We start from the raw sequence: 12,563 nt of genomic DNA on the forward strand, positions 1-12,563 counted from the left end.
CTAAGCTACACCCACAAATAAACCCACAGTTTCTAATGGGCTAGTCAACCACACTTCCACCACGCGCCTTTCACTTTTCCGCCCTCAAGATTATTCTGCCCCCTAGTCCCATTTGGGACTTTGAATATTGTGAGGTTCATACATTAAAAAATTATTGTGGACATTCAAAAATGAAGTTATGTATTATTATATCATCATAAAAAATGATACAGTTTGGCAAAATAAATCATTTGCAGCCCTACATATTAAATCCAACAGGGCAGCAGAATAAAATATATTTTTTTCACAACTTACTGTGTAAATTGTGCAATTAAAGGGACAGTGTATTCAATTTTATTATTGTTTAAAAAGATAGATAATCCCTTTTATTACCCATTCCCCAGTTTTGCATAACCAACAATTTTTTATTAATATACTTTTCACCTCTGTGATTACCTTGCATCTAAGCCTCTGCAGACTGCCACCTTATCTCAGTGCAATTTACAAACTTGCATTTTAGCTAATTAGTGCTGCTTTATAAATAACTCCACGGGAGTGAGCACAATGTTATCTATACGGCACACACAAACTAGCACTGTCTGGCTGTGAAAATAAAATTGAATCAAATGAGGTAAAAGGCAGCCTGCAGTGGCTTAGAAACAGACAGAAATTTAGAGGTTTAAATCGTATAAAGTATATTAATATAACAATGTTGGTTGTGCAAAGCTGAGAAATGGGTAGTAAAGGCGTTATCTATCTTTTTAAACAATAACAATCAAGTAGACTGTCCCTTTAAACTGCTGAGATAAAAGTACAAAATACCAGCATTTAGTTTTAAATGCATTTCATGCATCTTGTCAACTGGCATTTGCCTTTATGTATTTTAATGCATAAATGTCTCTCCTTTGTTGCAGTATTTCCTGTACTCTTTGTTACTCCATGGGTAGTGGCAAGAATATGTTTAGAAAATATCGGGTAAGTCTGTGTTACACTGTACTTAAAGATCTGCTTAAAATGGCTTGGAAATTCCATATTCTTTTAATGGGATATGAAACCCTAAACATGTATTTCATGATTCAGATAGAGCAAGCACTTTTAAACAGTTTTCTAATTTACTTCTATTATCATTTTTTTTGTCCTCTTGGTATCTTTTGTTAAAAAGCAGTGATGTAAGTTCAGGCGCCGCCCCATTTATGGAGCACTATATAGTAGCAGTTGTGCAAGAATGTTATCCATTTCCAAGAACACTAGATGGCAGCACTATTTCCTGCCATGTAGCGCTGCAGATGACTACCTAGGTATTTATTCAGCACAGAATATCATGGGAACAAAGCAAATTTTATAATAGAAGTAAATTGAAAACTTTTTTTAAAATTGCATGCTCTGTCTGAATCAATAAAATATTTTTGTTGGGTTTTGTATCCCTTTAATGTTTAAGAACTTATTGCAAAAACTGTATATCCTACAACATAAGCAACATACAGGATAACCAACCTTCATTGGGTTAAAATCAAACTGAAGGCGAATGTTAAAATATAATTTAATTAGACTTTACTAAAAGTATTAAAAGAGTTGTAAGCGAAATAATTCATACAATGAGATAAATATAAAAAAGCAATACTAAATGTACATAAATAAATGCATAAAAACTTGGTTATATAAAATGAGTAATTCTCTGTAAGTGACCTATCTATGTAGAGAGAAGACCTCTAAAGACACTTCAAAATACTTAGGCCTAGATTTGGAGTTTGGCGGTAGAAGGGCTGTTAACGCTACGCAGGCTTTTTTCTGGCCGCACCATAAAATTAACTCTGGTATCGAGAGTCCAAAAAAATGCTGCGTTAGGCTCCAAAAAAGGAGCGTAGAGCATTTTTACCGCAAATGCAACTCTCGATACCAGAGTTGCTTACGGACGCGGCCAGCCTAAAAAACGTGCTCGTGCACGATTCTCCCATAGGAAACAATGGGGCTGTTTGAGCTGAAAAAAAATCTAACACCTGCAAAAAAGCCGCGTTCAGCTCCTAACGCAGCCCCATTGTTTCCTATGGGGAAACACTTCCTACGCCTGCACCTAACACTCTAACATGTACCCCGAGTCTAAACACCCCTAACCTTACACTTATTAACCCCTAATCTGCCGCCCCCGCTATAGCTGACCCCTGCATTATATTATTAACCCCTAATCTTCCGCTCCGTAAACCGCCACAACTTACATTATCCCTATGTACCCCTAATCTGCTGTCCCTAACATCGCCGACCCCTATATTATATTTATTAACCCCTAATCTGCCCCCCTCAATGTCTCCGACACCTGCCTACACTTATTAACCCCTAATCTGCCGAGCGGACCTGAGCGCTACTATAATAAAGTTATTAACCCCTAATCCGCCTCACTAACCCTATCATAAATAGTATTAACCCCTAATCTGCCCTCCGTAACATCGCCGACACCTAACTTCAATTATTAACCCCTAATCTGACGACCGGAGCTCACCGCTACTATAATAAATGGATTAACCCCTAAAGCTAAGTCTAACCCTAACACTAACACCCCCCTAACTTAAATATAATTTACATCTAACGAAATTAATTAACTCTTATTAAATAAATTATTCCTATTTAAAGATAAATACTTACCTGTAAAATAAATCCTAATATAACTACAATATAAATAATAATTACATTGTAGCTATTTTAGGATTAATATTTATTTTACAGGCAACTTTGTAATTATTTTAACCAGGTACAATAGCTATTAAATAGTTAAGAACTATTTAATAGTTACCTAGTTAAAATAATAACAAAATTACCTGTAAAATAAATCCTAACCTAAGTTATAATTAAACCTAACACTACCCTATCAATAAATTAATTAAATAAAATACCTACAATTACCTACAATTAACCTAACACTACACCATCAATAAATAAATTAAATACAATTCCTACAAATAACTACAATTACATAAATTAACTAAAGTACAAAAAATAAAAAAGAACTAAGTTACAAAAAATAAAAAAATATTTACAAACATAAGAAAAATATTACAACAATTTTAAACTAATTACACCTACTCTAAGCCCCCTAATAAAATAACAAAGACCCCCAAAATAAAAAAATGCCCTACCCTATTCTAAATTAATAGAGTTAAAAGCTCTTTTACCTTACCAGCCCTGAACAGGGCCCTTTGCGGGGCATACCCCAAGAAAATCAGCTCTTTTGCCTGTAAAAAAAAACATACAATACCCCCCCCCCCAACATTACAACCCACCACCCACATACCCCTAATCTAACCCAAACCCCCCTTAAATAAACCTAACACTAAGCCCCTGAAGATCTTCCTACCTTGTCTTCACCTCAACAGGTATCACCGATCCGTCCTGGCATCCGGTGCTGAAGAGGTCCAGAAGAGGCTCCAAAGTCTTCCTCCTATCCGGCAAGAAGAGGACATCCGGACCGGCAAACATCTTCATCCAAGCGGCATCTTCGATCTTCTTCCATCCGGTGCGGAGCGGGTCCATCTTGAAGCAGCCGACGCGGATCCATCCTCTTCTTCCGGCGTCTCCCGACGAATGACGGTTCCTTTAAGGGACGTCATCCAAGATGGCGTCCCTCGAATTCCGATTGGCTGATAGGATTCTATCAGCCAATCGGAATTAAGGTAGGAATATTCTGATTCAGAATCAGCCAATCAGATTGAGCTCGCATTCTATTGGCTGTTCCGATCAGCCAATAGAATGCAAGCTCAATCTGATTGGCTGATTGGATCAGCCAATCGGATTGAACTTGATTCTGATTGGCTGATTCCATCAGCCAATCAGAATATTCCTACCTTAATTCCGATTGGCTGATAGAATCCTATCAGCCAATCGGAATTCGAGGGACGCCATCTTGGATGACGTCCCTTAAAGGAACCGTCATTCGTCGGGAGACGCCGGAAGAAGAGGATGGATCCGCGTCGGCTGCTTCAAGATGGACCCGCTCCGCACCGGATGGAAGAAGATCGAAGATGCCGCTTGGATGAAGATGTTTGCCGGTCCGGATGTCCTCTTCTTGCCGGATAGGAGGAAGACTTTGGAGCCTCTTCTGGACCTCTTCAGCACCGGATGCCAGGACGGATCGGTGATACCTGTTGAGGTGAAGACAAGGTAGGAAGATCTTCAGGGGCTTAGTGTTAGGTTTATTTAAGGGGGGTTTGGGTTAGATTAGGGGTATGTGGGTGGTGGGTTGTAATGATGGGGGGGGTATTGTATGTTTTTTTTTACAGGCAAAAGAGCTGATTTTCTTGGGGCATGCCCCGCAAAGGGCCCTGTTCCGGGCTGGTAAGGTAAAAGAGCTTTTAACTCTATTAATGTAGAATAGGGTAGGGCATTTTTTTATTTTGGGGGTCTTTGTTATTTTATTAGGGGGCTTAGAGTAGGTGTAATTAGTTTAAAATTGTTGTAATATTTTTCTTATGTTTGTAAATATTTTTTTATTTTTTGTAACTTAGCTCTTTTTTATTTTTTGTACTTTAGTTAGTTTATGTAATTGTAGTTATTTGTAGGAATTGTATTTAATTTATTTATTGATAGTGTAGTGTTAGGTTAATTGTAGGTAATTGTAGGTATTTTATTTAATTAATTTATTGATAGGGTAGTGTTAGGTTTAATTATAACTTAGGTTAGGATTTATTTTACAGGTAATTTTGTTATTATTTTAACTAGGTAACTATTAAATAGTTCTTAACTATTTAATAGCTATTGTACCTGGTTAAAATAATTACAAAGTTGCCTGTAAAATAAATATTAATCCTAAAATAGCTACAATATAATTATAATTTATATTGTAGCTATATTAGGATTTATTTTACAGGTAAGTATTTATCTTTAAATAGGATTAATTTATTTAATAAGAGTTAATTAATTTCGTTAGATGTAAATTATATTTAAGTTAGGGGGGTGTTAGTGTTAGGGTTAGACTTATCTTTAGGGGTTAATCCATTTATTATAGTAGCGGTGAGCTCCGGTCGTCAGATTAGGGGTTAATAATTGAAGTTAGGTGTCGGCGATGTTAGGGAGGGCAGATTAGGGGTTAATACTATTTATGATAGGGTTAGTGAGGCGGATTAGGGGTTAATAACTTTATTATAGTAGCGCTCAGGTCCGCTCGGCAGATTAGGGGTTAATAAGTGTAGGCAGGTGTCGGCGACGCTGAGGGGGGCAGATTAGGGGTTAATAAATATAATATAGGGGTTGGCGGTGTTAGGGGCAGCAGATTAGGGGTACATAAGGATAACGTAGGTGGCGGCGCTTTGCGGTCGGCAGATTAGGGGTTAATTATTGTAAGTAGCTGGCGGCGACGTTGAGGGGGGCAGGTTAGGGGTTAATAAATATAATACAGGGGTCGGCGGTGTTAAGGGCAGCAGATTAGGGGTACATAAGTATAACGTAGGTGGCGGTCGGCAGATTAGGGGTTAAAAAAATTTAATCGAGTTGCGGCGATGTGGGGGGACCTCAGTTTAGGGGTACATAGGTAGTTTATGGGTGTTAGTGTACTTTAGGGCACAGTAGTTAAGAGCTTTATGAACCGGCGTTAGCCCAGAAAGCTCCTAACTCCTGCTTTTTTTCTGCGGCTGGAGTTTTGTCGTTAGAGCTCTAACGCTCACTTCAGAAACGACTCTAAATACCGGAGTTAGGAAGATCCCATTGAAAAGATAGGATACGCAATTGACGTAAGGGGATCTGCGGTATGGAAAAGTTGCGGCTGAAAAGTGAGCGTTAGACCCTATTTTGAGTGACTCCAAATACCGGCGGTAGCCTAAAACCAGCGTTAGGAGCCTCTAACGCTGGTTTTCACGGCTACCGCCAAACTCTAAATCTAGGCCAGAGCCTCTGCTGCAGACAGGGTTAAGGAAGCAAAAAAGCAGTACTAATGAGAGAAAACGAATCCTGGTTATTTAAGCAAAGTAACAATGAGCTGCAACAATGATGCTCAATTCAATTTCAAAGTTTTAGGATTGGTGTAAAACGGCAATCCTGCGCAGGTTATAGCCGTGGAGAAACAGTACCTTAATTTGTTCAGGAGCTCCAAGTGTTTTTGTAATCCAGTGTAGCGGTTATCCAGTGTAGCGGTTATACTACTTTCTTCACACTATTGTGGCTCACTAAGGACACCGTACTCCAGGAAACACTGCAGCAACAAACGGACATCACACAGCTGAGGGTGGAATTCCAGAGTGTGCAGGGGAGAGGAGCTTGGCGGCTTTCTTCCCATCACACACAGAGGGTTCCCAGAGCTGTTTCATGCTGGCGGTATAACTGCTACACTGGATTACAAAAACACTTGGAGCTCCGGAACAAATTAAGGTACTGTTTCTCCACGGCTATAACCTGCGCAGAATTGTCGTTTTACACCAATCCTAAAACTTTGAAATTGAATTGAGCATCATTGTTGCAGCTCATTGTTATTTTGCTTAAATAACCAGGATTCGTTTTCTCTCATTAGTACTGCTTTTTTGCTTCCTTAGCCCTGTCTGCAGCAGAGGCTAAGTATTTTGAAGTGTCTTTAGAGGTCTTCTCTCTACATAGATAGGTCACTTACAGAGAATTACTCATTTTATATAAACAAGTTTTTATGCATTTATTTATGTACATTTAGGGCTCCATGTACGAAGCAGCGAAAGCTGCTCCGGAGCCTTTGCGGGGCAGGTTCGCATATGCGAAGCAAAATCACTGAGAGCACGCTTGCTCTCTGTGATTGACAACCCCTTCAGTCGCGTGATTGGTCGCGCGATTGAAGGGGCGGGCATTACACACTCCGATGAGTGTGTAATGATACATACGGGCAAGCAGATCAATAGATCCGCTGCCCGTGTGTAGCGGAGGCGGGCGGACAGCTTCTCGAGTTAAGAAGCTGTCCGCCCGCCTCATAGTACATGGCGCCCTATGTATTGCTTTTTTATATTTATCTCATTGTATGAATTATTTCGCTTTCAACTCTTTTAATACATTTAGTAAAGTCTAATTAAATTATATTTTAACATTCATTTCAATTGGCTGTTGTTTATTTCTTGATCATTTAACTATCATTTGTTAAAAGATTTTTATTTTTTTTCTTGATCATTTACCTATCATTTGTTAAAAGATTTTTTCCATATGTATTAGGACATAATCAACACATATATTTTTTTGACCTGCCCTTTAAGGCGCCCACAGTACTTGTTTTTTCACTTCAATATTCCTTTTGCTAGTTTTTAGGGAACTAGTATCCATCTGTGGTGCTGATCCTTGCTGTTGGATTTATAGCGCAAGAAGTTTAATCTCTTTTCCAATAAAATCAAACTGAAGCACCTGAGTCTTAAAGCAGCCTTAGGGGCCAAATTATCAAGGGCCGAATGGCCCTGAATACCCCTGTTTCTGCTCAAGCCTTCAAAACCGCTGCTCCTTAATTCGTCCACCACCTCCGATCGAATATGACCCGGTTGATTGACACCCCCTGCTAGTGGCCGATTCCCTAGAACTGCTTGTGCAATATTAAATGACCACTCAATGCCGTAGAATTGCATAATTAACAAGTACATAATAAAAAGACAATGCATTAACACTTAGGCCCCTATTTATCAAGGTCTGGCGGACCTGATCCGACAGTGCGGATCAGGTCCCCAGATCTCGCTGAATACGGCGAGCAATACGCTCGCCGTATTCATCATTGCACCAGCAGCTCACAAGAGCTGCTGGTGCAACACCACCCCCTGCAGACTCGCGGCCAATGGGCCGCCAGCAGGGGGTGTCAATCAACCCGATCGTACTCGATCAGGTTGATTTCCGGCGATGCCTTTCCGCCTGCTCAGAGCAGGCGGACAGGTTATGGAGCAGCGGTCTTTGTGACCGCTGCTTCATAACTGCTGTTTCTGGCGAGCCTGAAGGCTCGCCAGAAACACGGGGCATCAAGCTCCATTCGGAGCTTGATAGATAGGCCCCTGTATCTGAATTTCAAATAAGTAGCAGATTTTTTTTGGACAAATTAATTTTTTCTCCCGTTATCCACCCCCCCTGTATCATGTGACAGACATCAACCAATTAGAGACTAGTATACGCATACCCTGTGAGCTTGTGCACATGCTCAGTAGAATCTTGTTCCCCAGAAAGTGTGAATATAAAAAGACTGTGCAAAATTTGATAATGGAAGTAAATTGGAAAGTGTCTTAAAACTGCTGCTCTATCTGAATCATAAAAGTTTATTTTGGCTTGGGTGTCCCTTTAAATGCCAACAGCAGATCATGTTGGCCCATTAAAGTCAAAATGGAATTCCCCATTAAAATATGTAAATTAAGATTTTTTAAATGTGGGTACTAAAGACTAGACGCGTGCATGGGGAAAAAAATAATTTCAGATCAATTATTCATCAAGTATTTTTTTGTTTTGTGACACTTATTAGTGTGTGCTCATTTCAACTGAAGTCTCTTAAAGGACCACTAAGCACAGTACAATTGCATAATAAATAAATGCATAATAAAAAGACAATTTAAGAGGCGGAGCCTGAGGCTGCCATGAGAGCCGTGTAATTCCTGAGCTCCGTGTTGCAAACCTTATAGATATAGGCATGTATTTAACAAGCCGTCAACCGCAAATACGCTGGAATTCCGCAGCATATTTGTGGCGAGCCTGATTCGTCTTAGTTATCAAACCCTACAAACTGGAAAAAGTAGAATTTAGTGACGTAACATAAGATCCGCCGGACTCAGTCCAACACAGATCGATGCTTACGTCATTACAGATGTTCCGAACGTAAGTTCGGCACAATCTGACTACTTTTGGAAGTTTTCAAACTACTACCAGGTACGCTCGGCACTATTCCAGCCCAGAGTACCTGGTTTTCAATTCGCCGCCCTGGAGGCGGCGGATGCCATAGGAATCAATGGGAGTCGGAAAGCAGTGAGAGCTTATGTTCGCTGCTGCCCAATATCCCATTGATTCCTATGGGAACGTGTACATCTAACACCCTAACATGTACCCAGAGTCTAAACAGCCCTAATCTGCACCCCCTATACCGCTGCCACCTACATTATACTTATTAACCCCTATCCTGCCGCTCCCGGACCCCACCACAACTAAATAAACTTATTAACCCCTAAACTGCCGCTCCCAGAGCCCACTGCCACCTACGTTATACTTATTAACCCCTAATCTTCCGCCCCCTACAGCGCCGCCACCTACATTATATTTATTAACCCCTAATCTGCCCCCCCTACACCGCCGCCACTATATTAAATTTATTAACCCCTTAAACCTAAGTCTAACCCTAACACCCCCTAACTTAAATATAATTTAAATATATCTAAATAAATATTGCTATCATTAATTAAATAATTCCTATTTAAAACTAAATACTTACCTATAAAATAAACCCTAAGATAGTTACAATATAACTAATAGTTACATTGTAGCTAGCTTAGGGTTTATATTTATTTTACAGGTAACTTTGTATTTATTTTAACTAGGTACAATAGTATATTAAAGACAAATATACCTGTAAAATAAAACCTAACCTAAGTTACAATTACACCTAACACTACACTATAATTAAATAAATTCCCTAAACTAAATACAATTAAATGCAATAATTTTTTTTTATCTAAAGTACAAAAAAAACCCCACTAAATTACAGAAAATAATAAAATAATTTCAAGATTTTTAAACTGATTAGACCTAATCTAATCCCCCTAACAAAATAAAAAAGCCCCCCCCAATAAAAAAAAAGCCCTACCCTACACTAAATTACAAATAGCCCTTAAAAGGGCCTTTTGCGGGGCATTGCCCCAAAGTAATCAGCTCTTTTACCTGTAAAAAACCCCCCAACATTAAAACCCACCACCCACACAACCAACCCTATTCTAAAACCCACCCAATCCCCCCTTAAAAAAACCTAACACTAACCTCTTGAAGATCACCCTACCTTGAAAGATGTTTAGGCTATTTATTTAAGGAAATTTGTGAATCAGGAATCGGGAACAGACAACACGTGCATAAGCTTCTGTCTCATTTTATAGCAAGGAACTAGAGTCACATCCAGTAACACAAGAAGATGAAATTGAAATGAAAAGTGTACATTCTCCTTGAATGAAGTAAAATGAAAGAACTGTTTGTGGGTGTGTAATCCGGGTATCCTGGACCCAGCAGACGGAACAAGCTGAAAGACACAAAGAACACACAGCGCCCACCGACTCAAGACCTGCCTGGTTGGGTCTCGAGTGAATCGCCAGGTATCTACATTGCTGATCATTTTCTTGTCAGCGTCCTGGAGAGGTGATTGATGTCAGAAGTGGAGCCTCGTTCTGGATACCATTAGCTACAGCCACTGTGAGTCAGTCAAACAGCTCAGAAGTTTCGGGCTGTGTGATATTGCACCGCATGTGCAATCTTGTTTGTGAGTATTTGGATTTTATCTATCATTCGCTGTCTATCTTAGTTTTGGAACTTGCTGCACCAAGAGCGACTCTCATTTTTTGTCTTATAGGACTGGTATAATCATCTACTGCTTTGGAGAGAGCTACTGTTATTTGTATTTCATTGTGGGATCTGGTTTATGGTTATCTTATGGACGCACAATATAAACAGTAGGAAGGAAACAGTCAGGTGGTCCACACTGAGTGAATCGCACTATGAGCAAAGATATTGCACTTGGCGACTGTACCCTAATTCCCCAACAGTTCAAATAGACAAAGTCACTTGGCGTACACCCCTGTGAATACGGGTGAGGTTCAGCACAAACACAAATGTACAAGTCGTAGGAGGCAATGGGAACACTGGCCGTCAGTAGCTAGACGCCAGACTCACCTAAATCCGGTGGTTCCACAGCTCACTGTAAACGATCATCTGTCGGCAGGTTTGGTGCTGGACGGTTAGTGACACAGCCGCTGTACGGCGTGTTGCTGGTTCCAAATCTGTGCGTGTAGGCGAGAACAGCGTCTCGGTCGGCATCCACCTCTGTAACGCCTTAGGTTTGTTACGTCAGAGGGATCCAGGAAATCCAGGTGATCCAAAGTGCAGCAGCGGTAGCGTAGGGAATAGGGCAGTCGCGAAGTGGGACGAGTGGTGCTCTAGTCGGCAGCAAACCAGAAGTCTGGAAATAAGTACGGCAAAAAAGGAGTAGTACTGGATGCTCCGATAAAATTAGCAAAATTTATTATTCATCATTAAAAACGATACATGGAGAGACATGAAGACACAAGAGCAGGCGCAGCACTGGGCTTACGCGTTTCGGCTATAGAGCCTTAGTCATAGCATACAGGTGCTGGGCCTGACAGGTGCATTTAACACCTTAGGTTGATTCTTATTGGTTAAAAAGAAAATTTAAAAGAAAAACAACCCGCCCGCTTTCGGAAGTGTCATATGTGTTACATATAAAGAAGCAAATGCCTAAACAGAGAAATACACATTAAATTACAAAAGAGAAACATAATAACCAAAAAACCAAAAAACGCAAGTGTAAACAAATGGTATTAAATTTGAGAGAGTCAAATAGAGCTGGACATTGATCCATCAAGGCTAGCAGTTAGACAAAGGGAGCACAATTGTATCCTCAGGTGCCGATGCTAGTAATTTGAATATAATAAATGACACAATATGCGTATCCAAAGCTATGTGATAAAATTACTTGAAACATAATTAATAAATTGTCTTGAAAGAAAAAATGCAGTTATTTTACATATAATAATGACCACAGTAGAGTGTGTGTACACAATAAGTCCTATGTAAACAGTAATTATTAGGTTATAAGTTGTAAGACTGAATGAAATGGGAAAAATTGTAATAACAATAAAAATAATAAAAATAGGGAACACGTTTATATTGCGTATAGAAAATGATCTACAAGTACATAATAGATAGATAAAGAGATTCCAAGGGACTGGTTACCAAATAAACTATCTGTGGGACTACGTCTCACTGTTGAGTGGATATATATGTAGGTGATAAGGCGCCCTGTGTTATGGGAAAAATATATACAGGTCAAGAGGTTAGATTCAGGAGAGATAACAAAAGACTGGTGGTTATTCCCAGTAATTTATTAAATCATACCTGGAGTTAAGTCCTTTAGGTATTCTGGTGTCTAATTTGAACATCCAGAATGCCTCTCTTTTGGCAAGTAGTTGACTAATATTGCCACCTCTGCTAGGCAGGACTACTTTTTCGATGATACACCACCTGAATGAACTAAGATCATTGTCATGTTTGCCATTGAAATGGAGTACCAATGGCGTGGTTGCTTTACCTATATTAAAGGATGATAGGTGTTCTCTGAGTCTTGAGTTCATATCTCTAGAGGTGAGTCCTACATATTGCAGATGGCATTGGGTGCAAGAAATAAGATATATAACATTGCTGGCTGTACAGTTGAGGCAAGACTTAATGTCAAAAGTTTGACCAGTAGTGTAGGACGTAAAATCTTTAGTCACCTGAACAAAGTCACAGGGTTTACAACGTCTACTGCCACACTTGTACATCCCGCAGTGCCTTAACCACGAGCTTTGGTTGGTCTCAGTCTTTTTAAGTTCAGTGGGTGCTAAAATGCCTCCTAGTGTACTACTTTTCCTATAGGAGCA

The 12,563-nt window shown here is 39.7% G+C and overlaps 1 protein-coding gene across 1 annotated transcript in view; it reads left to right on the forward strand.

The window, feature by feature from the left end:
• The window catches only part of GLP2R (glucagon like peptide 2 receptor), a 382,306-nt gene that overhangs the window by 268,969 nt on the left and 100,774 nt on the right, over nt 1-12,563 (forward strand). Inside the window, exon 8 of the mRNA XM_053708546.1 lies at nt 894-954. Coding sequence (XP_053564521.1) covers nt 894-954 — 61 coding nt within the window. The remainder of the gene's footprint in view (nt 1-893; nt 955-12,563) is intronic.

This window comes from Bombina bombina, chromosome 1, assembly GCF_027579735.1.
Source record: "Bombina bombina isolate aBomBom1 chromosome 1, aBomBom1.pri, whole genome shotgun sequence".
In the NCBI taxonomy this organism is placed as follows: domain Eukaryota; kingdom Metazoa; phylum Chordata; class Amphibia; order Anura; family Bombinatoridae; genus Bombina; species Bombina bombina.